We start from the raw sequence: 27,849 nt of genomic DNA on the forward strand, positions 1-27,849 counted from the left end.
GTTATGACAGATGCTGCTTATAGAGCCCCTCTAGCTTGTCTGGAAAACGTTTCTGGAACTGTGTGATCCTTTTGTCTGACTCAAAATCCACTCTGAAATCAAATCCACATGTTATTTCTATTATCTTTTTAGTTTAGGGTAGAATTATTTACATGAGAATGTCTCTTCCACAGCTGGGAAAAAGAGTCCAGCTGAATGTTGGCTGTCGCTGGGAGACACTTTCTCCTGATGCTTCACTGACGATGAATAGGAAACTGATTCCGTGGTGTCAAACAACAACTCTGGGCCTTATTTTGGGTTTGGAACGTGAGGCGATGCCACGGATTAAGGTTTATTAGGGTGCGTAAACTCAAACGAGAGTCTGAGAATCCAGAGTTGGATGATGGATTGGACATGATTGTTTTTTGATGTTTTTCAAAGAATCAAAAGAAATATTTAGATTCCAGAGTTACGATCTAAGAGTCCATCAAAGGCTTTCAAATTCTGACACTGTGGACCCCCCCCCCCTCAGACCGCCTCCCACATTTCAGTTTATTAGCTCAAATTGTCATTTGTTTTTTGTCTGATGTCCACAGGTTTTCAACAAAGCAAATATCTGAGTAATGTCAAATATAAGTATTGAACGGCATTGTACCTCCTATTGTTATTATTTATCTTATTTCTATTTTGGGGTATAGTCTTGCAGGTTTTAGTACTACAGTTCCAATAATGCTTTGGATGTGCTTCTGAATTAGGACACTGTGGGATAAAACCTGTTTTTAGGCTTCATTACAGTAAAAGTATGCTGCAGTAGTTCTTATCAGTTCCTGTTTGCAATGTTTCTATGAATGTCCATATGGACCATCGCTGGATTACTTTGATACTGAAGAAAACTTAAAAACATGATGATTCTAAAGCAACTTCTGACTTACAAGGTTTGTCTTTCTTTCTATGATGATTTCTAAGTGGTAGGGGTATTCCATTCAATATCGATTTTTAGGCTCATGATTCGATTCAATATCAATTTTCGATTAAAGAAACTATTCACAGTATGTAAATGTAGTTACTTTCCCCATGTATACACATACATATTCATTCATTTTAACATCCTGTTATGATTTATGTGTATGTTGTGTGAGATGTCTGTAAGCTACTGGGACCCTAAATTCCCCCCATCAAAAAAGATCTTTCTATCTATCATATGACTGCCGTTGACATACAATAATAAACAATATGAATTGATTTTGGAATTCTATGAATTGGTGGAGCTTGACTTGCAATTTAAATATGTATCAATTTTTTGCACCCCCCTACTCCTAAGTGGATTTATGGATTTGCAAAGGAAACATTGATATCCCTGAAAGGTTTTAGTCACTCTGAATCTAAAATGAAGTTAATATTGTCTGTGTGGTCAGTTTTGACTGAGTTATGGCTCCATGAAGAAGTGGTTTGAGCACTATAATTGACAGTGTTGTTGAGTGAGCCCAACTACTTTGACTCGAATTCCTTTTTTACAACCGTTTGCACCGGCCTCTTTTACCTCACACAGCCTTCATTTGAAAACCTCGGGTCTACAATAACATCATCTTCATTCTGTTTAAAAGGCGTCTGGCCTCCATTATTAATCACACTTGCTGATATACAAAGCATTCAAAAAGTTTGTTTCTAACATGGACAGCATCTTCTGTCACATGTTCCCTCCCCAGTCTCTGACAATAATTATTTCTCCTGCAGTATTATAAGCAGAGGATCATTTCTCCCTCTGATCCTCTCAATGTGTTAACGTGAGATCAGCCCACTCTGCCCCTCCAGAGAAGCAAGATCACTATCTGCCTCTTACTGAGCCCCCCAACTCTTCCCCACATCTGGCCTTGTGCCATCACATTTAAAGAACACAGACAAACATGTGCAAGAATCCAGGGAGGACAGAGGTCGGTTAGAGATAAAGGAGACGTAGTTGGACACTCACATCACATTGGAAAGGTTTCTCTCCTGTGTGGGTCCTCATGTGCTCGTCCAGTCCTCTTTTCTGGCTGAAGGCTTTGTTGCACTCGCTGCATTTATACGGCTTTTCCTGCAGCGACACACACACACACACACACACACACACACACACACAGTTTAAAGAGGGCACTTGATCTATCAGTGTGCAGCAGAACAATACAAAAAATAATACTTGCTTAGTTTGGTCACATATGGCACACACAAGGGTAATGACACACACATGTGCATGCGCACACACTTGCACGCACACAGAAAAACAAATAGACACGCACAGCACAGTGGAAAACACAAGAAGATGTGGAAATATCCCAGTAACTCACGCGCGCACACACATAACCTCTCACTTGCTTCACACCTCGGTGTTCTCCCTGTGAGTTTATGAAGATATGGAATGAAAGGTTGTACAGCCCCTGCAGTAGGGAGGAAATGACCAGCAAAGGGGCCATCAAAAACACATGGATTCCTCAAAAGAGTTAGAAAAACACGGTACAGAAAATCCCTTTGAACATGTATCAGAGCGCGGGCTCTCTGGGGCTGTAGAATATCACTCCTCTGTCTCCACACCTCATCAGTTTACCAAAGAACATTTCCTCTGCGCCTCTTGGAGGCCTGTCTCAGTGTCAGTCAGAGCAGCTATCCCGTGTGTGTGTGTGTTTGTGTTTGACAGAGAGGACGGCTGCCTTGAAGAGTAGGTGTGTCCCAAAGTACGAGGGGAAACAGCGGTGACACCTACTGTAACAGACTTGAGGAGAAGTAAGAAGTGTGGAGATCGTCACTCTTAGGGAAGCTGTTTTTGACAAGTCTGGCTGATAGCAAAGGCTCTACCCATTTAAAGCTTAGTTGTCATGGGAACAGGGTGAATGCAGGAAGTAAGGGTCCTGGGAAAGGCGCTATCATGTGGGCGGGGCAAGGAGTGCCCAGTGACACAGGATACAAAAGGAGGTAAAGATCAGGTTCACTGCATGTGCGTGTGTAAGCAGCTTTAAGTATGCAACTGTTTGTGTGCATGCGAATTAATGAAGGGGAGTGATGGAAGTAAAGCTGTGTGTGTGTGTGTGTGTGTGTGTTAGATAGAACCCCGCTTTTAGAAGACAGACTCTGTGATGATCTGTGTAATGCAAATTCCAACTTAAATCTTCAGCTTTACCAAGGTCCATTTCTTTTCCATAAGGCACGGATGGCTCTTGTATGGCCAAGAAAATAAAACTATGAAGGGTCAGAGTTCAAAGGCCAGGAAACACATGGATGAACTTAGGTGATGTGGTGTACCCAGAATGCATCACTATGACCCCAGTAACATTGAACATCTGTACCTGGTGACCTTCACTCTTTAGCAGCTGTTCACCCTTCGGCCTGGCTTTTCCTCTGAGTCTGACCACTCTCAGGCAAATAGCACATACATGCAAAGATGGCGTTTGGATGGAGAGTGTTAATTTGGTCAAAAGAGCCTCACGTCTCATGTGTCAAGTTAAATACGCGGGTGTTTGTAAAGAAGCATGTCGATGGGATGTCTTTTGGCTCTATTGGGTTTCAGGGGGCAGTTAGACATCGACAAAAGAGCACTGGTGCACTATAATAGCTGTTCCGTTGAGCTAGGAAGTCGGAATTTCCAAGTTCACAGTCGGTAACACCTTAGTGGGATTTCCGAATTGGGAAGTCAGACAACCTTACAGTACCCCGAGCTCAAAATGCAACATGGCTGCTCCTTGCATCAACACTAGTGAAAGCTGTAGAATCATACAGTCGTTTATGCAGTCCTGTCCGACTTCTATCAGTGGACATGTTGTTGTTACGCTGCTTGTATGCAAAAGGAAAGCATAATGTGGTTTTATCAACTGGTATTCCTCAAAATGGCTAACCTTGTTAGAACTAACCCCACAAATGAAACTCCGACTTGTTTAAATGGAACGCATTCGACTCCGGCGTGACGTCATTCCAAGCTCCGGCTTCTGAGTTTCGAGGTAACAGTTTTCTGCATTTCATAGAAACCACTGGTGATACCGAGACACTTTGTTTCACAATAAAAGTGCATTTTAATTTGAAGTCGGTGTCGTGTTGACAATGACATTCGCGTTTAGCGAACATTTGAGCTGTTTAGCTTTTAGATTTTTCTGCATTCTTTGTCAACAGAAACTTTCCTTTGCTTAACAGAGTTTTGTAAAGCACAGCGAGAAGGAAAACGAGGACTGACATTACATCCAAATGAAGACAAACCGTTAGCAAGTTGGTTTTTCTTTGTGAGAAGGAACTGAGGCATGCACATTGGTTTGGATGAAGAGCTTCAGCAGCATGCAATTACATTCAGTAAAGCCTCTTCCTTTAGCTTGTAAGATCTGTAAACAACACTTTAATCAATTCAATTTAATTTATAGGGTCAAATTATAACAGACCTCATCTTAGGACACTTTTCAAGTAGAGTAAGACTAGACCACAATTTACAGAGACCCCAACTATTTCCTCAATTGGAATAGTTAGAATGGTCTCCTACTGCAGAACTGTGTGTGTAACATGTTTTAGAAAAGTTGAACATAATAGTGTGTGATCACGATTAGGAAAACCTTTAACCTTTTAAACTCTCTCAGAGGTTTAAAGAGGCCTAACAGCCTTTGTGCGTGAGAACAAAAGATGAAACCTTTCCCATAAAACGTGTGTTTGTAATCGTACAGCAGCCATATATGAGATCAAAACCATATTCTACAAAAAAAAAATCTCTTAATATCCAAAATTTCAGAATTTCATATTGGCATCAAATGTGTTCCATTTGAGTTCGAAGACAATGTGGGTTGTGGTATACACGCACATCTCAAATCGTCGCGTCCATTAAGAGTGAGCTGCAGCTCTCTCAGCCGAATGACATTTGTTTTGCTCAACAGTGACTTCATCTGGTTCTGCTGTTTGTAACTGTTCAGCCCATATTTCAGAGCGCTGTGAGAAAAGGCAGATCTGGGAACATGGGGAGCAGAACATCAGTCAGTTTAATCAGCAGCTCACTAGAAAATTATACCTGCCTGTTTCTACTGAGGGACGTCAACCTGGGCAGGATACGTCCATTATCAGCACACCGTAACACAGAGCACTGCGCTCTGGACAACATTAAGAGAGGACAAATCTTTGAAATGGACAGTGTTGACAGGCCTCGACTGTCACATTCATAACTGTATGAATTGATGATGGAAATCTGTGATGAAATACATATTAAGTCGCATTTCTCAAAAGTGCCACCAACAGATGTCCACAAGCTCACAAAGAGCTCATGGAAAGTGGAGCTTTGGTGGAGAACTTCAATCGTGAGCGCCGTCCCAACCCAGAATATGACCTCATGACGTCCAGGGAGAAACCTACCTTTTCCTTTCTCCCCCCCGAGCCAGGGCTCGTTTTACATTTACACGTTGGGGCCATTGAAACAGCGTTTCCTATGTCTGCATCGGAACGTTCTGAGCTGCTTCACGGTTGCTCTGGCTGCTCCCAGTTTCTGAAGCAGTAAAACTGGGGCTGTCGGCATCAAACGGCAAACAGTCTAAATAAAGTCTATGTCATTTAGTCCCTCTATGATTCATGAAAGAACCTGCAAATGTGGGATTTACCTCATAATTAAATGGGTAGGGAGTGTCACTGATGTTAGACACAGAGGAGACGGGACATTTTTCACTAGGCGAGATGTGTGAGAATTTCTTTACGCATGCTCTGAAATTGAGACGAAGGCTGGACAGAAAACCTGAAGCAAAGCACTCCGGATTGAATACTTAAGTCAGTGGGAGACCTGATCTCTTTCTTTGACATCTTTTCATTGCACTCATTGCATTGTGGAATATAGTAGAACACAAAAAATATTTCAATTTTCTAAAATATTGCAAAAATATGCCTTTTTCACAGCATTTTGTAACTCATAATATTAACAATGGCTCTGTTCTAGCTGTCCTCGACTACTGAAATTCTTAACCGACTAACACTCATGTGATTTTGACTAATCGATTAGCTGATTCACTGGACGTCCCTGAAACAATGATCGTGTAATCGTATGAAAACTTAGGCACAACAATTTGTATGATCTCCTACAAAATTTCGGTCACATGACCGCATCTGTTTTACAGTTTTTGTATTTACAGTTCTGCGAGCGGGGTACCAGGCACCATGAGGCGGCGGTCGTGACAGTTTTGCTGACAAAAGCTGACAGTCGTGCGGATACGACAGTTAAGTTTAAGCACCAAAGACTAGTTCAAATTATTTAATTCCTTCCCTCTTTCTCTCCCCATTCATGTCTTCATCGGTTCTGTCAAAAATAAAGGCCGAAAACGCCCAAAACATTATCTTAAAACCCAAACTCCCCTCAGCTACTTAAAAGCCCTGTTTCTTTGTGGTATTATACAGCAGCAGTCAATGTGGGGGAAAACATTAATACATTCGTGGAATACATGCGAATGACAATGCAATTCTTTTCATACTTACATGTACGACTGGCTCATGAGCCAGCCTGATACAAAGACCAAAGGCCTATGGTGCATGTAGTGATGCTTTGTCTGGATAACAATGCCATTTCCTCAGTAAATGTATTATAATACCAACATGGCATTTGACAAAATCAAGAGAAAACATCTATACATTGATTTAACACTATCAATATGCCTCCAATTAAGTTAAACTAACAAATGTTCTCCATTAGTTTTTTTAATCATAAGTACAATCATTACTTAGGATTCAAAATACTGTACTGAAGAAAATATAAAAAATACACTATCCACACAATAACAAAAAGATAAAGTTCTTTCCAATAGGAGCACAGAAAGGGGGGAAACTTACACGAGTGTGTGTGCGGATGTGCATCTTCAGGCCATCGTTCTTGCTGAACGCTTTGTCACAGTAGGGGCACTGGTATGGACGCTCACCTAGGGACACAAAACAATCACACACCATCATTCACATAGGAAACTCATACTGGACTACAACTCTTAACAGGAAGACATAATCCGGAAGACTTTCTATTGTACGTATATTGCACATGGGTGCACATATGCCACATACATTTACCGATATAAAATAGGACATATGATATGTATATATTCTTCAACATGACCAATGTAAAGTCAGACCTTCAATGTCCGGTAGATGACAGAAAAAAAATCACATGTTCAACAATACTTAGATGCAGGTGCGTTGGAAAATATCACATCAGACTTGAAAAAGGAAGTTCCAACACTGCTCTTGCTATGCATTACAATTTATTGATGATACTAACATTTTGGTTAGGTCCAGAGGCACAAATAAATTGTTAATAATGTGTGATGCTGGGAGAGAGACTGATTAGCCTACAAAAGTGGCCTGAAGTTTATGCTTGTGCGTCGATCTCTTCAGGAGAACAGCACGGCCGGCCTGTGTTTGTGCGTGGGGAGTGTGTGGTAGAGTGCGTGAGAGAGTTACGGCGATTAGCTTCAGAGTGAGGACTCGAGAGAGGCATAGTGAGAGAAACAAAGTGTCTACCTTGTTCTTTCTGACCATGGTTGGAAATCTGTAGAAGGAAAAGTTAACCCTCTCCTTGATGTCATGTTGTTTAAAGAGAAGCACAACCCGGAATGAGTCAGGGGAAAGGCAACGCTGCCAAGTCACGGCCAAGCGACATGCGCTACATTAGGGGTGGTGATCTCTGGGCATCTTGCGATTTGATTCCGATTCAGATGCCAACAGCGTTTATTTAACGCCTTAAGGCAGATGTGACCCGCTGCTGGTACACCAGATATCTTTCACTCCATTCATTTCTGATGCACACTGACTTTCCATTGCAGAGCAAAAGCTTATATTGGCTACCCTTCATGGCTCGCTATCAGAGCTACAACTGGCCAACAGTTTCAGAGTACATCAGAGGCAATGTGGCTTATCCCAGTTGGATCAAAAGCAGTCGGGCCAAACTCCTGCCGATCCTATCTGAGCACCCACCGATGATGACAAAGAGAAAGTGACAGGCTGTCAGTCAAACAGTCCACTGACACATGGATCTGTTTACCATGTGCCGATCCAAAGGCCAGATAGGAGCACCAGAGCTGATTACGAATCTAAAGAAGGGATATGAGGTAACCTATAGAACCACACTGAAATTAAAGTCTCAGACAGGAAAAGATTCTGGGTTCAATAATAATTGCTTAATTTGTTTCATAGATATACCCTTAATCAGGAAGGTAGAGCAAACTAAATAAATATCCTGTGTTCAGAAATCGAACTGAAAAAAAGCATTTTCTGAAGTCCACTATCCTTGTGATATAGGAAGTTACTCTTTTCTGAATTTAAATATATGCCTGCAAGTGTACACGGTCCAATCTAATGAAACGTTGCTAAAAATAGATACCTACAGCTACACATCTGTGTTCATGCCTTCAGTACAACAATCTCATTTCTTATCTGCTTCGTAGTAATCTCTCTTTAGTGGCTAATTGTTGAACAGGCAAGCAAATGATTTTATTGATCGGGGAGATTTTTTGCCCCTTTAAGTAATTAAAGGTTAATTAGCTGTGTTTCTTTGGGATTCAAAATGCAAAGAAGATCCATCTAGGGAGCATGTGAGAAAAGTAATATCTCCCAGTGCTATGAACACAACTGTGCTAAAGGGATGCTTCTCTTCTGTTCTTTACACCAAGAAAGTAAGGTTTGATTGAGGTAAACAGTACGTATTTCATATAATTATGTTTTGATATTTTACATTAAAATGTGTTCATTTGAATACTGCTGCTGTTTTCGGTCCCTGGCTAAATCAGACTGGGCAGACTTATTTATTTACCCATTTGTGTCCCACTACTGCTTTAACTTCATACATTTTTATTATTACAACTCTGGATTGTCAAAGTATGTCAAAACCATTTTGGTACACAAAAATCCTCTGTCTGTTAACCGAGCTGCGACAGCTGTCACGACATACAAGTCGGGGTCTAAACCCACCGTAAACCCCCCACAAGAGGGCTTCAGCGGAGCACAATGAGGAGCGCTGTGACACAAAGTAATGAAATGTGTAACCTTTACGTTGGTGTCGGAAGGGGTTAACGTGACACATGTGTACTGATTACCCATACTGACACATGTGCAGAGGGCACCTCGCCATTCTGTGCAATTTCAGCCTCTAGGGGGGTTGTGTTGACAAACAGGAAAATCTGAATCCCAGATGTGTTTTGAGAAACAGGAGAGCAAACCCTATGTCTTATGTAGCATGTGTGGTATCGGGTTAAGGTCCCTGCGTCAGCCTTGGGGAGTCCTGGGGAAGGCATTAGTGTGCTAATTGCACCGGAGCGCGGTTTGCCGGTGCACTTTTGGAGCTTGGCTCACATCCCTCCCAGGAGCTGGCTATTGTCAGTTAATACACCACACCCTGCTAACAGAGGCTCGCAATAAGTGCACACCAATTCCCCTACTTAACCTGTACGCTCTCTGACTCTGGACATGTGGGCCTCATCTGGATAATTTATCCTTATATTCCAGAAGAGGTCAGTCACAAATATGATCACTAATAGATCACATATGCCAATCAAAACTACTTTAATTCAACAGTTATTGCTTTTCCACTGGATTCAACCTGCTCTTGATGACTCATGAGCAACTCAATCCTGCAGCAACACAGGAAATAAACAAATATTACTCAGAAACCTAAGTAGTAACATTCTTGCAACATGGGTCTCTGTTATTCGTGCGAGGGGCTTCGTGTCTGTTTGGCTGAGTGTTACTGTAACTAGAAACCCTCCACTTATTCTCCAGATTGAGCCAGATTGTTCGGGGATTATGAGGGGTGGCTGCAGCACTGAGCCAGGGCTTTATGTGTGTGGAGATGGTAACTGATTTAGCATGTGCTGAAACAGTACACCATCTCTTTGACCCTGGGTGTCTCCCCCGGCCCCCGCTGTGGCCCTCACACTCCTTGTCTGCTAATCGATCCGTTTGGCACCCCTTGTGTGTTGTATATGTGTGCGTACGGCCGTGTGTCTGGTTAGCAGATGGCCGGCTTTGTCGTCTTGCCTGCCGCACAGCGTTCCTGTTATGGAGAACGCTTTGTAGCTTCGGGGCTTCGGTCTGAAAGACATTAGTGCTGTCTGTCAAAAAATTAATTTCCATCTTCCTCCAGTTCAGCCTGACAGTGGCCCTCCACTGTACTTGTCTCTGCCCTGTGTCACATGCCGACAGGGGCCACGGAGGTAATGTGATATCAGTGTGTTGGAAATGATAGGAGATCGCCTTTGATGAGCCGTAGGAACGCCCAACAGCTTTACACTTGACCTTTCCATTATAGCCAGGGTCTCGGTAGATTTCTCTACTTCCTCAAACAATTCCCCTTAAACTCGCCAATGTGAAGGTATCAGATACACCCGCCTTACCGCACATGCAGCAGATCCTAACTCTAGACACGCGTCTCCAAACTCAATCTTCAATCCAAATTAAGCATCTACACGGTACCCCAAAAAAAGTAGAGACCAAGCTGCGATAGCACAGCACTGTTTATCACAGAGACAATCATTTAGTACATAGTGATTTTACTTTTCAAGATTGTAACCATGGCCACAGTAAAGACAAACAAAATCATCTGTGCGTCAATCAGCTTCAGTCATTCCAGAGTTCTCCCAGATGTCCATTTGACATTGGGCAGTTTTTCTGTCGTGAGATCACCTAAAACTGCAATGTTTAGCTTTTTAAAACATCAAAATATATCTGTGTATAATTATTGTAACAAATGACACCATTATCGAGATAATTAGTATCCTTTGTCCGGTGCTAGTGGGATACTAAGTGCGTGTTTATAAAATAAAGATGGTATTTTCCATGAACAAGTCGTGGTGTTATTTTCTCTTTCTCTTCACTTAAAAGGAAAGATTTAGTGTTTGTATTGTATATTGTTATCAATTTCGGTCTCACTGAGAAACCCATAATCACACAAAGTACCGTGGCCTCAGAGCAATCTCTATTACAGCAATTCCCCGTAGAACACACCACTAAAAAATGGACATGTTTTGTATAAAGATTTCTGGCACGGCCTTGTATAATCATACAAATGTTTCAAAGTTTAGATGAAATGTATTTACTGAAAATGCTTCAGGTTGTACACAACTGTAACAAACGTTCAGAGAGGCAGATCTACTTTTCATGTCATCTATAATACAAACGTTAGATCAACCGCTTCTTTCTCCTAGCCTCTAGGAAAAAAAACGGACACCAGGCTTTGGCCTGTGTGTATTTTATCTATTGTATATAACCTGATAATAACACAATATGGGGTTTGACAATAGTAAATACCCTGTGGCGTAGGCGTGTGAGAACGTAAGCATGTTGCTTTTTCTCTGATCAGTACATTAAAGGGCGCAGATATTTATGTTACAAGTTATATAATTGATTCTGTGGCTCAGGAGGAGCTTTCTGTCTGAAAAAAAACAAATTAATGCTGTCAGGAAGTGCCAAACTAAATTGCTAACTAAACTAAATTGTGGGCCTTTAATGCCACTATGTGCACATTTGTTGTTGTTATAGCTTCAAATAATTGTAAAGGCACATGTTTTTGTTTGTAGAAAAATATGTGACAATCCCAGTGAAAATTGGTGCAGCCTTTCAAACCATAGTGGCGTGAATATATACCATAACATCAGACGGCTGTGTGAAGTTGGCACATTGCAATGGTGTTTTGCTTTTTGTTTTGTTCTGCCTCACGTTTCTGCTTGTAAAATTTACAGGAAACAAATATTTTATTTGTTGGTTATGTTGATGATGTTATGAGTATCCAAGTGTTCCCTTTTTGATTACTGAACATGTGCAAAAACACTGGAGACATGGGTCTGTCTGTACATGTGGAAAAAGTCTAAATATTGAAGCTTGATTCATTATACAACATAAACACTACATCAGCATTTTCAAGGATTAAATTGCCACATCAATTAGTTGTAACACAGCTCATGGCTTTACACGGATCACTGTGCCCATACATGACATGTCCTATGATGTCAGTGTGACACCAAGGCACTGGTCTCTGTCAACATTTCCCTTGGCACAAATAATTTTCATCATTTACCACATCATGGCACACATGGTGGGAAAATCGCCTCTCACCGAGCTGTGATGTGGAGAAGGACACATCACAGGGCCAAAAAGAACTGTTTAGAAAATGATAGAAACATCCATCATGACTCCTGAGTTCCACAACGTCTCCAACATCCAGTCCAAGTTTTTGACAGCTCACATTTTATGGCTTGTCGGTGATCTCATAAAGGCCGCTCTCTGAGAAGACGCCTGCCTCTGTGGCACTACAACTAATTTGTTTGAGCACCATGTTTTAACCAAATGAAATTGAAACAAAATCCAAGCCAAATATACAGCACACGTCTTGCCAGCTACTTAACGCTCTCAAGTAGAAAATTGCTCTTTCATCTATTTCTCACTTTCCCTATTTCTCCCATAATGCTCTCTAGTGTTTCATGGTAAAATGATATGGGAAGGGAAGCTCCAAGGAATCCCTACAAAGTCCTCTGTGTTCAGCAGGTAAATAATCAACACTGACCTGTTCCTGTGAAGCAGGAAGACAAACAAGATCCTGTCCGCCATTCAGAGAAGGCGTCGATTTAAAGGTCTTTACCTCAGCTGGTGGCCTTCTTTAAGAGATTACTGACAGAAAAAAAAACTAACCGTGCTTAAAGTTTTTCTTAAATAAACAGATTATGATTTACACATTTATCACACAATCTACATAATGGGTTACATGAGCAGTGTGTGCAAAATGACTCTCTCTATTTGAGAACAAGATGAGTCTTGTCTGGATTGTCGCTCAGGGAACGACTCACACTTTTCACCAAAGCTTATTTTTTCCTTCCACACAAAAAGGCAACAAACAAAAAAAAATCCCAGTCTATAGAATGAGGGGACAGATTTACAGCCAGTCAGGGTCAAGGGTCATCCGGCTGGATGCTTTCTTGGAGTGGTCTTTTCTCTCTTTACTCCTTTCTTTCTTTGAGGTGTCCCCTCGGCTCCCACCCCTCCCCCTGCATTCCTCTCTTTTGTTTATTCTATATAAATACAATCAGACTGGGCCACAGCTCACACTGGAATACTTTCTCTCTTTCTGTTGGTTTGTCTTTCGCACACACATGTACAAAAAAACACACACATACGCAGCTCGCGCACACATGGATACAAAGGAAGCTGTTGGCAAAGTGTGGTAGGACCATTGTCCAGCTAGCACTGAAATACACATACATACATACACTTTTTGACACACTAATCCTGTCAACATCTAACAGGAATGTTTAAAGAGGCTACACATATGATTTAAAGGGACACTTTACTGATTTTATTCCAGCTGTCACATCTTTGTGTGGGCAGTGTCTTTAGATGAACAATGTTTGGCTTCCCTCAGTGGCTCAAGTGCACATTGGAGCAGACGTCTGTTCCTGATCCACCAGATGATCCAAAACGACGTGTTTCGGCGGACCTCTGTGACATCTTTCGCATCACTTTCGCACCACGTGCTTTGCTCTGCAGGGAGCTCTGTGCACTGGCGCCACGATGGGAAGCCAACCACTCTTTATCTCAACACACAGCCCACACTGGCATGACACAGAGCTGGATTTAAATCAACAAAATATTTCTTTAAGTGTGGTATGGACTCAGCACAAGACATTTAGTGAACTCAATGAAGCGGACTGAAACATGTTTAAAAATGGATTATATTAGGTAACCGATTTGCCAATTAGGGGGTCTATGTGGGTTGGTAATGATGACAGACTCTGCCTGGAACCAATAGGAAGGTCAGAAGATCAAGACCTGTGAGAAGCATTGGCATGCTTCATGAGAAATCTACAGAACTTAAGTGCATTTTAGCTGGCAAATCTGAAGCAAGAAAGCAAGCACAGTAAAATGATGTCTTCAAACTCCTAAAAAACACCAAGACAATGGGAAGACAACTTCAGAGAGAGAGAGAGAGAGAGAGAGAGAGAGAGAGATGAAGTTCAGTAGGAGTGAGAAAAAGAGTGAGACAGCCAAGAGGAGGGAGAGCCAGCAGTAAGACAGAAGACAGAGGTAAAGAAATTGTGAGTGAAGGAGTTTAGATGCCAAGAAACTGTGTGTGTGTGTATGTGTATGTGTATGTGTTTGTGGCCATGCCAGGTCTCTGCACCAGTCAGTTGGTAAGGAAACGCACAGGAATGTGTGGCTTTCCAGTTTAAGGCAGTTTAATGAACATCCAGGGCTCTATTTTAGAGGCAGAGCAAAGACTTGAACAAGCAGTGCTGTATCATGTTGGCGTTTTCTAATATTAAAATGTGTAATATGTTACATTGTCAGGTGGATCGTTGTGACCTGAGCATTGAGCGTGGTGTAAAGGTGGTACAGTAAGAGCTGAGGATCATTCATAATGCAAAAGACAATTAATACAAGGTGTTGGTATTTAGTATCAAGGGGCCAGAACTCTAATCATTAGGGCTGGGTATCACCAATAATTTACCATATCAAATGAATTCCTAATCACAAGGTCCCAGTTTGATTCAATATAACTGAGGTTAGAGAAATTTCAGTTACATTTGCAATTTTGCTTGAGTATAAAAGAGGTTCCCGGAGAACTTAAACTGTATATTGTACAAGCAAGAAGCAATCCTTAAACCAGATTAATGTTTAGAATGAGAATTACCACATCCACTGGGGGAAAGTCATATATTATAAAAAATAATTATTGATATCCGATCACTCAAAAAAAAGACGGATTTTAATTGAAGACTAGATTTTTTTTAAGTGAGGCTGACTAATCAACCTCCTCATATTCAATATGTTAAAATAGCAAATAGCAACCTGTGATTTCTAAAGAGCTTCTGTCTTTTATAGCTCTGTGGACACGTGTCATGAGGATACTCTACATCTTTCACTGTAGTAGGTGATGTCAATGGCAGCTGATGGAAGGTGGATTAACAAAGCATTGACCTGTGAAAGGCCACTGACCTGTATGGCTGCGGATGTGGACCCTTAGCGTGCCGTTGCTTGCAAACTTTTGTCCGCAGTATGGGCAGATCTTCTCCTTCTCCCCCGTGTGTGTCTGGCACCGAAATGAGAAAACAGACATGTGGTTGGTGTTAACAAAAACATTTGTAACCTTCATCCTCGCATCCTTCCTACATTACAAAGTAAAAAGTTACCTACTGTGATAGCTGGAATTTAATGTCACAATATATTTATGGTTATCAGATAAAGTAGAAACATAAACTCTGGCAAACTGTCTTCAACCCATTCAGACAAATGTAATGTAATTTTGGTATTTATTTGCTTGGTTAAAAAAAAAAAAAAAAAACTCCATCATCTAGTTCCACTTTAAATGCCAGTGTCTTCAGATTAAAACTGGATCTGCTCTGATTGGGTTAAGAATACACTCAATGTAGTTTTCTCCCATAATGCACCACTCACTAGTGGAATGGAGATGCACATGTTCACGTGACAGTGGATCCACTGAGCTGCCCTGAAGGCAGGATCAAAGAACACAGATTTGCCAGGGTCCAAAGCCCGGGGGACAAAAGGCCAGGGTGCACGTATGCATCCTCCTCCTCCCTCTTCTTCCTCTCCCTTCACCTCCCAGCAGTCCACAGTGGTGAGCTCTGAGTGCTCATACAAGCTGCACATGCAAACAGTGAAGAAGCGCATGTGGAAAGCATGTACTACCTCCTCTACCTTTTCCTCCACCCCCTTCCCCTTGCTCTCTCTCCTTGTTGAAAAGTATAGACTCTGAATTCCTCCTCCCGGCCTGTTAGAAAATTCCAGAGAATAATCTTGAGTATGAAAGGCTCAAACTCAGAGCGACAGTTTCAACAGCAGTACAACAATACAGGAACACCTCCTCTCTGGGCCCCCATCCTTTCCTCCATCAACCCACTGTGTCCCTCTGACACCTCGGGTGTTCCGTTACAAAGGCTCCATCCACACACACACACACACACACACACACACACACACACACACAGGCACACACAGGCACAAACCAATCCACATATATACGAACACGTGTGTCCCAGATGGGGCAGTGTTGCATTATTTAGCTAGTTGTTTGTACAACAGAGCAAACATCACTGCTATTCTGCCTTCACAGGAGGACAGCCAGGGGGGAAAGCGAGCAGTTTCACTTGGGAACACCACGTTCCCACTCATAAGTGTGGAATTTATTGGGAGTTGTAGGTAACGATTCAAAGTTTTTATATATAATTGATCTGTGTGCCTGTAACTACTCAATCCAACCCTGTAATTTCCAGTGATGGGTGAATTCTTCCAGAATAACCCTGACAGAGGTGGGACTATCTTGTATAATGTGCAAAACATACAATACATGCACATACATGCTGACACACACGCCCTCTCAAATAACACGAATCCAGGATCACTCAGAGGAGAAAGCATCGACTGAAACACAGGAGCGCTCCACAAATAACTCAGGCCTGCTAATGTTCATTTGCACAAGCAACTGCTGCAACAGCACATCCTGCGTGTCACAAAGAAAGACACAAAGGTATACATCTGTTGTGTCCTGTCTTCAACTACTTTGAAAATTCGTTCAATCATTTTTCAATAAAAAATTCAAAACATTAGCTTGTTACAGATTCTCAAATGTGCTTCTCTCAGTTACATGTCATTGGATACATTTAACATATTGGTGTTGTGATGTTGGTTGAGTAAAAATAACTATAATAGCATATTTTTTTAAACCATATTTCTATTTCAAGGACTTAACAATTAATTGATTACATAAAAAATGTCAGCATCATAACTGTTAGAATTATGGCGGTAAGCTCATAACGTGATCTAACAAACCTGGATCAGATGTTGTGTCCTTCATGATGTTCAAAAATTCACTTATGCCTCTCCATGTAACTTCTGATTTCCATCATATGTGCAGAATCAGACACGGTAAACAGAGAAGGTTAGATTTGATAATAACAAAAGATGGCTGTGGAAACTATATGGGATTGTTTGGGGGCCAAACATTACTCAGACAAACCGTTGCGGAGTATCAAGGTGTACATTAAATAAGACCTCAACAATAGTATGGTCCAAAAGCAGGGTTAATCTGCGCATGTAAACATGGCCAGTAAGTTGATGTCTCCTCGGCAACCTGGCTTTGATCAAGGCCAGATCTCCCAGCAGCCTCAAAAAGCCTGTAAGCAGCAAGACAGTTCAACATGCCTGTCTTCGGCCCTACTGTTCTGAGACAACCTCCAAGACATTTTCTTTAGCCGTGTGCCAAGAAGCTGTTTGGTTTCAATCTTGATCCATAACCACACCGGACGCTGTCAGATTTAGGGCTCATAATCTGCAGCGAGATCTGTTTGGAGCTTTGAAACCCTGCAGAGCTAATGGGCTAACTGCCATTTCTAATCATCATAGGAATTGATTTTCAAGTCTTCATGGGCAGCAACGGTCAAAATGGATGTCCCCGTCAGGTTGACAGTCCACGATATTACAACAGTTAGCTGCATCACTTTCATGAGACGAGGACTAACTGGATGTCAAACAATGGACGCATTTTTGTAAAGTAGAAGCTCGGGCAGTCCTTTCTTCCCTTTTAAATTTACTTTGACAGCAGAAGATTGATGGTGAATAAGAGGGCTGGGACGATGTGCTTTTGTCTCAATTTCATTCTTTCACCATCTATGGGTGCGATTCAATTTGTATTGCGATCATCATTTCTTACAATTCTAGAAATATTGCGATTCCATAGTATTGAGTATTGCAATATTTTTTCCTTCTTTAACAAAAACAAAAGTTGAATAATACACTTCTAAAGACAATATATTATGAGACATTTCCAAAGAGTAATTGTTTTCAAAGAAGACTGCACATTATATGACTGACATTTATTTCATTTGTAAAGAACATAAAATGGATTAATTTAGCATTTTCCGTTTTCCATCTGCTGGAAATGGATACAATGTAGTCGCCGTCAGAGATAGTGTTTAAACAGAAACTATTAAGGTCAATCGTTTTATAAATATATAACAAATTGATTTTAACAATCATTGCAAAGAAAATGATGATACATACAGTACGTGAATGGATTATTTCCCTCAACCCTAATAAAAAATCTGACAAAAAATCTAACTATAAAAGTAAACTATATTTACTTTTGTGCAAGATGATTGTATCAATCAACTTCATTTTGCAAGGATTCATTGATTATTTCATAACACAATTTAAACTATGTGCATTTCAAATAAATGCAACAAAAATGAAGCTTGAACTCAATTTGGGGACAAAGTGACAGCCCCGGCAGACATGCAATCACTGGCTGTGATTGAGGTCGTCTGGCTCCAGCGAACACTCACCTTCTTGTGGCTCTTGAGGACAGAAGGAGTGACAAAGGCCTTCTCACACAGGTCACACTTATACTTCTTATGGCCGTCGTGCACCACCTGGATGTGAACGTTGAGCGTGTCCTTCCTCTTGAAGGTTGCGTCGCACTGGTCACACTTGAATGTCCTTTCACCTGCAGCGGGCATAGAGGAACATTTGTAAGAGCCATTTGCAGTTCATCTATTGTTGTACCTCTAAACGCACAGTCATCACGAACAGCGAGAGTGGACCCAATTTCACCGGGGCGATTGTTAGGCAGGAACATACAAAGAGGAGTGTTTTGCTGCACCAGACAGCCCTGAACAATAGTCTTTAGAAAAGTCTGGTTCTGTTTTTTTGGAGTCGTACTTTATTGTGCGTCTGTAGCTGTAACACATCCCAGGGGAAACAGTAAAGCAAACTGCTCTGCCATATGTTTCATTTCAACGTCAAAAGGTTCCATCTTACTTTTTTACTGTGCAAAAAAACATCCCTTATTGTATTAATCATTCCACTGACAAGCATTAAAACTCTACATACATGTGCTGTGCATGTTTCTTTGTGTAAGAACCACACATACTAACAGATTCGTTGTAAAGTGGCTCGTATGAATAATTAACGAGAACTTGTCACATTCAAGTTTTTAGACTTTTCTCGAACAAAACTCCAGTAGTCCAGATCTGTAAAGATAGGACTCACGTATTATATAATAAGATCTAATATGATATTATATTTGTGTGTCATCACATGACATGAATTACATGACACCAAAACAAAAGTCATTTCATCCACAGCTGCGGTCCAATGTCCACAAAACATTTTCTACTTAGCATAAAACAAAGAATAAAGAAAACATATCACAGCAGCCACAACACAATCATGTAACCCATAAATTGTCTAACTAGAGCTAAACATTTTATACATAAAACAAAACTACAGCCCCAGAAAAATAAGTAAATGAATAAATAAACTAGGAATATCACTTCAAAACAAAGAACCATCAATACTTTCTGTTAGCCCATGCTTGTTCTAAAAAGTCTGCAAATGAAAATGTTTTATGTTCAAACAACCACACTAAGAGATCTATATTCTGCCCCATCGCTTAAACTTCAACTTTATTAAATTATTGCCATCTTAAATCATGTTAATACGGACAACACAAAGCAAAATGAACATAATTTTCAATTTCATTGAGATCACATTAACTACATGTAGTACATGCAGTAAGTCTGTTCTCAACGATAAGTGCTCAGCAATAGAAAACAACTTTTGTTTGACTTAAACTGCTCTGGTTCAAAATAGCTTGGTCGCCCAGGCAACACAGCTGAAAATTCGCTCAATAGTCTAAAGGCCGTTTTATGCTTCTGCGTCAAATCGACGGCGTACCCACGCAGACTCCTCTGCGTCTACGCCGGACCCGTAGCCCAACGTGCACTTCTAACACGACGCGTCTAACTACGCGTCGTGGCAGCGCATGTCTCTCAGCTGTTGCTTGGTAGCGTTGCATTTCCCCCCCGACTTATCTCCTGATTCTCCTTCTCCATCAACAACATGAAATCAAGGAGAGGGTTAACTTCTCCTGGTGCAGATGTCTCATGACATTGGTCAGAAACGCAGGGGAGACACTTTGTTTCTCTCTATGACTCTAGAGTCACTCTCTCACTTCTCCTTTTACCACACACTCCCCACCCACCCACCCACACACACACACACACACACACACCAACGCCCAAGTATAAGCTTCAGGCCACTTACATAGGCTAGAGCGAAAGCTGTAAAGCCTTAACACTGGCACATTGACAGAAATGTTGTCTTTGCGTTGTCCTTATAAATAAAATAATTGAAAGATAATATTAACTTACACAATAAAATGTATCAAAACAGTTAGACTCCTGTTAAATGGTTTGTTGAGTTGAGTTCTTACATCATCCCGAATGTTTCCAACAATGATCAAATCAAGAGAAATCTGAAATTTTAATCAAGGAAATGGTCTGTGTCACTTGGTGGCCTGTCAATAGCGTCATATCCCCTTTACGTATTTCTGCCGGAAACTGAAAAATGTTATCCAGTTTTTAGCCACATTATTTAACAATACACTTTTTAGATCTTGGTTGTTTCACTCATCGTACTTCTGGATCTAAAGTTATCAGAGAAACAAGTTGAGCAGCAAACAAGAGTTGTGGCAGCTCGACTCCAGCAGCTCTCATTTTAGATTTTTAACATGAATCATGAAAACTTTATTCAGTGTTTTTTTTTTTTTTAATCCCCTGGTTTGTTTGTTTAGAGATGGGAAAAATCCTCCTGAACGATGAACACTTTAGGATTCCTATCCAGGAAAAACTGACTTCAGAATCTTAATGGATTTGGGGTTTAAATATGATGCAGAAATCAACATGAATAACATTTATTTTTATATTATTTTTTCTTTCCAAACACTAGTGCACGGAAGCACAGAAGGGAGGGAGAGGGGACGGGATGAGGAGGAGGGAGGGGCAAGTTTCACTCGTTTTGTTTGAAAATACTTCTAATGCTTACAGCACCTTTTAAAAGTCCTCTTTTTACTGATATTATTTGATATTTCTGTGAATGAAACTTACACAAATGGAGTGGAACAAGGGTAATAATAATCAGATCTTGCAAACACACAGCATTCATCGATTTGAAACAAGCAATTTAGGGCAAGTTTGTCCAGTTAAAGAGAGTAAACAGACAAAAAAGGAAAAAAGGAAAAGGCTTTTAGAATAAAAATATGAAACTGTTCTTGCATTAGTTTGGAAAAAAATGTCATTTCACCTAAAAATGCTGCAACATCTGTGTTTCATTTTCTCATTTTGAGACAATCGCTAGAGAGCTAAAGTGTATGTGCACTATCGTTGACTCACAGAGAAAGGTACAATAATTCAATGGCATGTCTATTCTCTTACCTACAGTGAAACCACACACTGGATCCTCCCGTCCCACTTACTATCTAGAACTTGATACAGAATAGGAGTCCAGGTATTTTATGGCCTGCCTCCTGAGACAGCGGCAGGAAATGCCTTGAGCTTTACAATCTCTTTGTTATCTGGCTCAATTGGAGGACCAGTACTGGATCCTGCCAAGGCTCAACTGTTTGGGGAAGAACCGTTTCTGCTGCGTCAAAGCAGCCAGGGACCAGCAGACAACCTGAACGCTCCGTAATGTCTCCTTGGTGAGATGTCTGATAGAGTTATGAGTCTATTATTAATGGAAATATCCACAGGGGTTAGGATGAGTTGAAGGCAGGTGGAAATATAGCACTGTCTGTCCCATTAAAACTAGACGCTGGGCTTGTTTTTAGACTTCTTTTCTCAGAGATAGTAAGATGGTCAACATTTTTGATGGCTTGATCTAACTACAAAAGAGCTAATTTCTCCTCAAAAACCGCTGCTTATTTCACAGGGCTCATTTAGTTATTGCATGTTATGTGGGCGGTGATCATTTTACTCTGTTTTCATTATCATTAGGAGCCAAAATCCTAATCGTGAATAACATTTTGATCAATGACACAGCCCTACAACACAGCGTGCTCTCCCACTGTAGTGTACTTACTGTTGTGGATGAGTAAATGACGCTGTAGAGAGAAGGGGGTGCGGAACAGAGCTTTGCACTCCTCACACTGGAAGGGTCTTTCCTCGGAGTGGGTCTGCAGAGAGAGCAGAGCAGCGTCAGCATGTTTGTAATGGGTAAGGCGAGCCGCCGCCTGCCTCCGCGTGGATGTTGATGAAGCTTCTTAAATTGATGCGAGAGGATCATGCAGAAGGCTCCGTTGCCGATTTGGTTTGTTGACTTGATGAGGAAAAGCAGCTTGAGGGGCTTTAAGTTCAAAGTGCTTCTGTTTTTCTGCCCCACTCTTCATGCCCAGCCTATCTATCTGAGTGACATCTCAATCCCAAAAGTAAACATGGGGGAGCTGATGGGGTGGAGCAGGCCAGAGACCCCACAGATACCCGCCACCAACAAGACTCTGATTTATTACAGCCTCACTATTAATTCTAGCTTTGAAGTGACTCTGCCTTTCAATTAATGTCTCTTCTGAGCAAAAGGCAATCAGCTACATATAATCGTATAAGAAAGTAATTTCCGCTGTTGTGAAAGCCTAATTACAATGAACTCCCCCAGTGTAATGGTGTGTGTGTGTGTGTGTGTGACACCACATCTGCTCACCTTCTTGTGATTCTTGTAGACGTTGCGATGGGCAAACTCTTTCCCACACAGCTTACATTTGTACGGTTTGTCCTCGCTGTGGATGATCTTATGAGCCGTCACCTGGTCCAGGCGCTTGAACGAACGACTGCAGATCTCACAGGTATACGGTCGCTTCTCTAATCATTGGAAGATGAGACGACACATTATGTTAAAGGAATAATTTGGTATTTGTTGTGGGGTTATGTAAGGTTAGGTACTTATTCATAGTCAGTGTTCCCCCCCCATAAAATTGCTATATTTAGAACATTTTCTGCGCTTTACCTTCATGTCAGACAGCCCTTACTGACAGAGAACTAAAGTCATTATCTAAGCTCTTTGGTGAATCCTAAATGACCCTTTAAAAAAACCAAAGTCACACTTTAACACAGTACACAGGCTACTCCAGAGTCCTGCTAAGTAAAATGACTGTTTTTGTCAAAGGAGTCTGGTGGCTTTGAAGAGAGCATAGATAACGACTTCAGTTCCCTGTCGGAAAAGGGCTGTCTGACGGCAAGGTAAAGCGCAGAAAATGTTCTAAATATAGCATACACTAAAACATACATTGATTTTTTTAAGTGGGCCCGTTTCAAGTTAAAATACGTTAAGCTGCTGCCCCCGCCCACAGCAGTACATTGCATAGCGTCCGCGCCAGTACTCCTGCCTGCCTTTTGAAAATGTCAAACCACCATTTCCTGTAAGTAATACACTGACTATGAAGAAGTACATCGTACAATCAAACTTTAAAGAATCTGAACTATTTCTTTAAGGACTGATGTGTTTAAGGCACCATTTTCTTACCTGAGTGTGTGATCATATGACGTTTTAGCTGATTTGTAGAAATGAACTTCTTGTCACATGCGTGGCAGTCAAGTATTTCATGTACCTACAACAAAGGAGTAAAAGATAAAGTTTTGGTCTTGCTGATAATTAAAAAAAAAAACTTAGAGTAAAGAGCTCGGAAAAGTTGGAGGATCACGGTTTGCGATAGTCGACAGAAAGTAAATTGAGTCCGTTTACATTACACTGATGTACACTGACAGAAAAGCAATTAAAGTGATGAAAAGTTCCAATCTTTTTTCTGCTTCAGAGCATAGCTCCAAGAATTACACATTCAATAGTTTCCCGGCGTACAGTTACAATAGCATATGCTAATGCAAAGCAGCTCCTCTTGTCAAAGCTGATACTGCAAAAGCTTGTTCAGCTAAATGATGATAATGGAGCTAACGTGTCATTATGGAAAGTTTGATTGCTCCTCTGCGAGAATAATACTTAACGCCCCAATGTCTTTCTTTGATGGAAGCTATAAGAACACAATGTGTGACATATTTATTATAACACTTTGTGTTTAAGTAGGACTTAATTACTGTGAACAACTTTATTAAAATGTTTTACTGGAAAAACATATTTTTCAAATTGAATGTAATGATGACCTAAATTTATAGAAACACTTTCTTCCTTTAAGATTTCCTAATGTTATGACAGACAATGGTTCAGACAAAAGTGCATGATTGGAAATCTTTTCTGCTATCGTGAGACATATATAATAGGAGGAATAGCACATAGACACATAAGGAGGCCACGTAGCAATATCACGTACGCCTATTTTAAAATTCCCTGGAGGTCTGAAAAAGGACATAATGACTCATAGAGAGGTGAAGTAGGTTAAATGATGCACTGCAGAACTATGTCACAACTTCCAGGTGACTTTAAATGTTGAAGACTTTGGAGGTGGCTCGATGATGAATTAGAGGAGAGGGTGGATTAATGCCTGTTGATTAATCTGGATGACACAAGATGAATGCAAATTCCCAACAACCAGCAGAGATAATTAATCAGGAATGTTCCTTAATGAATGGCAACCAATGAGACAATTTGTGAGACAAGTTTCATAATAATCCAATGCCCAACGTTGTCCAAAGTGCTGTCCTGATCTCAAATAGAAAACAACAGTGTATTAATCCATTGGGGGAAAAAAAAAATTCTATATATATATATATTTTTTCCCGTCTTTCTAAAACCCGAAACATGTCGCAAAGAGAATCTGGAAAAATTGGACTTTTCTATATCAATCTCCTGTATTTTGGATAATTATTTAATACAATTATATTCACTGCATTGGAATTACATGTTTAAAGGTCCCATGACATGGTGCTCTTTGGATGCTTTTATATAGACCTTAGTGGTCCCTAATACGGTATCTGAAGTCTCTTTTATATAGTTGTCTAGTTGTCTATAGTTTATTTTTATATTGTTGTTAATAGGTAATAATAAGTTATATTGTTGTTGCACTTGCTTCATTTTGGGCTGTGTTATCAAAGTTATCGTGGTGGGGATGGTGCAGTGGATTTGACACATGCCTTTGGTGTGGTAGATCTGGGTTCGATTCCTACTGTGATACATCAACCAGTGAGTCCCTGAGCAAGACAAACGTTGTTCAAGAGGCGTGCAACCTCTGACATATATTTATATATATAAATATATATATAGCAACTGTGGTCACTTTGGATAAAAGCGTCAGCTAAATGACATGTTATTGACTTGCTAGTTTTTTAAATTTTGTATTCATTACAAATGCACACATACAGCTGTCCATTTTTATGACAGCGGTGTATAAGTGAATTGCACTCTACTTCTTTTTAATATGGCTTTAAGTGGAAAACATATTAGCCTGTTTTGTGCACAATAAGGTGTAAACCACTTGAAGATGTCTAAACACCGATGTAAAAGCTTTTATGGCCAAAACTTAGGCTGATAGTGGTAATACACAGTACCTACACAGACATGTATTTGTACAAAAACATTTTTAGAATGGTATTTAAACAGCCCTGTTCCGTTCTGTGATCCATCAATAAGAGGGGGGATCTAGACACCAAGGTTAAAACCTTATTGTCTGCCAACATAGCCACTTAAATAAAGACATGTGGGACGAGCTAGTGAAAAGAAGCCAGCCCTCTGCACTTTGTCACCCAGAATATATCTGCAACAACTTGATCATAAAGACAGCCTCACGTGGAGAGGGAATAACCGAACAAAGGGAACTCAGAAGCTCAGGAAGCAGAGCCGAAAGCTAGATTAGGGGTTAGACTGGGTTATAGAAAAAGTGGGGTGTGATGGATTCAGCTGTACATCAGAAAAGAGACATGACTGTAAAAATGGATCCTGCAGAACTGCTTAAGCAGATTTAATCCTCTTAGATCCAAAGCAAAGTATCTGGTTGGGATAATTTGAGTTGGACAGAAATGTTTCTGAGCCTCACCTTTCTGTGTTCTTGGAGATTCAGAGAGGAGGAGCATTTTCTGTTGCATATGGTGCACGTGAGTTTCCGACGTGCACTCCCTATGGAGGAAAGAAAAACTGGATGAAAAATGACCCGACCTGACCGACAAGGCTGATAACAGAAGTGAGCAATCATGAAAAATGTCAAGACAATCATGGCACAGCAACAGAAAAACTTAGTTTTACTGGAGGCTTAACTTTCCTCATCCTCCCACCGTTTTGGGACCCTCCCCTTATCCCCCTCTGAATTGCATGACCCACATCTGACGAGTCTGATCCACTTCCTCCCTCACCCACACACACACACACACACACCCCTTGTCCTGACCACATTGGTAAAACATAAAGGGCCGGATCTCAACTCCATCAGCCTCTGAGACGAATGTCTTAATCTTGGTTGGTACTTGATTCAAGCTGCGCAGATCCCCGCTGCCCTACATCCCATCATAAATAGCTATGGAAGTCCAATTATCTAAAGGAGTGAGCCGCCCCAGAACACACAGGTCAACAATTATGTAGCGCAAGTAATTAGAGATGTGTCTCATTGTTGCAGTGATTTTAAATGATCGAGGTCAAGTACTGTTTCTGCAGTTCCTTGCTTGAGTGCTGAGGCTACGAATGGACATTAGGCTTCATTACATGACGTATTGAAAAAGAAAAGAAAAGTGCTATGCATGTGTATATGTGTGTGCTAGGGACAGAAGACACAATTACAGAGAGGCATACAGGGAGAGACAGAGGTGACTACCTGTGTGAACATTTCCTTTATGCTTCTTCAGAGCATCCTTGCTTTTGAATCTTTTGCCGCAGCTCTCAGCTTTACAGATGAACCTGGCATCTCCTTTACAGGCTTCCTTATGCTGTTCAAAACTGTACACACAGGATACAGAAGAAGACTTTACCTAACTGTGCATCTTAGGAAGTAAATGGCATGTATCCTTTATACATTGTATATATAGCTTGTTATTTAAGTAGTACCTTCCCAGTATAAAGCAATGCACTGTACGTTACCTGGATATTGATCTGAATGCGTTGTGGCAGATGGAGCACTGGTGTGCTTTAGAGTCGCCTGATGGGTCCAGTGACTCAGAACAATGCAAAACACTGGGGAAGGAAAAACAAATTAGGCATCAAATATGAAATTAAACATATCGCGGTGATGGCTAAACAAAGGTAAAATGTCATGATCAGATATTCAACAATTAATTTGAATAATTCTTACTGAAGTTATCAGATTTTCAGGTTTGACCTAAATTTAAACCAACTGTAGAGTGGATGAATACACAGTGGAAAATAAATGTTTTTGATTTCTGGCAGAGAGTTAGATGAGAAGATCAATATCACTCTCTGTCTGTACATTAAATATAAAGCTACGTTCAGCAGAGGGTTAGCCTAGCTTAGCATTAAGACTGGAGACAAGGAAAAACAGTAAGCCTGGTTCTTTCTGAGGTTAACCACCCCCCCACCCCCGCCTACCAGCTCCTCTAAAGCTCACAGATGATCATGTTATATCTCATTTCTTTAATCCATCAAATAAACATAGTAAAAAAGGATAATTTGTGGTTTTATGGATGATCATGAGCTGAAATATTTCTTGGGATTATGGTGATGAGAAGAGTCCAGAAAAGTTAAAACTATCAATATATAACATGTTAATAAGTGAGCTTTAGAGGTGCTACAGTAATAGGTAAGGTTGAGTACCGAAACCCGGTTCTGCTTTGGTTCCTATGCAACCGATAGGAATCAGACCGGATAAGAACGCAAATTTCGGTTCCTCATCGACTGAAATATTTTCTCCACTTTCTCTGTAGCCTCCCGTTAGCTAGCTACTGTACATGTAGGCGACTTTTTCCTTCTGGGCTCACCAAAGCGGACGTAAAAGTATATTAACCATTCACTGCACGTGATCGCTAATAAACATATTACACTTGCTCCGCTAGTCTGTTGTTAGCTAGCTAGCTCTGAGTGGATTTAAAACTCCATTTAAAGTACTTGAAAATATTATAATGTTGTTAAATTTAAATAAGTTTCAATTAAAAAAAAATTACTATAAAAGAGCCTTTCTTTCTTCTTCTCTTTGGA

The 27,849-nt window shown here is 40.7% G+C and overlaps 1 protein-coding gene and 2 long non-coding RNA genes across 3 annotated transcripts in view; 2 read left to right on the forward strand and 1 right to left on the reverse strand.

Moving 5' to 3' along the window:
- The window catches only part of prdm5 (PR domain containing 5), a 35,173-nt gene that overhangs the window by 2,106 nt on the left and 5,218 nt on the right, over positions 1-27,849 (reverse strand). The window contains exons 6-15 of the mRNA XM_034880795.1: positions 26,779-26,871; positions 26,516-26,637; positions 25,748-25,827; positions 23,290-23,374; positions 22,471-22,628; positions 21,856-21,949; positions 18,279-18,439; positions 14,917-15,010; positions 6,781-6,866; positions 1,949-2,053 (exon numbers count right to left, since the gene is read on the reverse strand). Coding sequence (XP_034736686.1) covers positions 1,949-2,053; positions 6,781-6,866; positions 14,917-15,010; positions 18,279-18,439; positions 21,856-21,949; positions 22,471-22,628; positions 23,290-23,374; positions 25,748-25,827; positions 26,516-26,637; positions 26,779-26,871 — 1,078 coding nt within the window. The remainder of the gene's footprint in view (positions 1-1,948; positions 2,054-6,780; positions 6,867-14,916; positions 15,011-18,278; positions 18,440-21,855; positions 21,950-22,470; positions 22,629-23,289; positions 23,375-25,747; positions 25,828-26,515; positions 26,638-26,778; positions 26,872-27,849) is intronic.
- On the forward strand, positions 193-27,738 carry LOC117950119. Its single transcript, XR_004657813.1, has 4 exons — positions 193-204; positions 13,603-13,609; positions 23,018-23,022; positions 27,609-27,738. It is a non-coding gene; the product is annotated as an uncharacterized LOC117950119 (long non-coding RNA).
- On the forward strand, positions 7,289-7,574 carry LOC117950125. The gene is made up of 2 exons (XR_004657819.1): positions 7,289-7,371; positions 7,416-7,574. It is a non-coding gene; the product is annotated as an uncharacterized LOC117950125 (long non-coding RNA).

This window comes from Etheostoma cragini, chromosome 9 (assembly GCF_013103735.1).
Source record: "Etheostoma cragini isolate CJK2018 chromosome 9, CSU_Ecrag_1.0, whole genome shotgun sequence".
NCBI classification, from domain to species: domain Eukaryota; kingdom Metazoa; phylum Chordata; class Actinopteri; order Perciformes; family Percidae; genus Etheostoma; species Etheostoma cragini.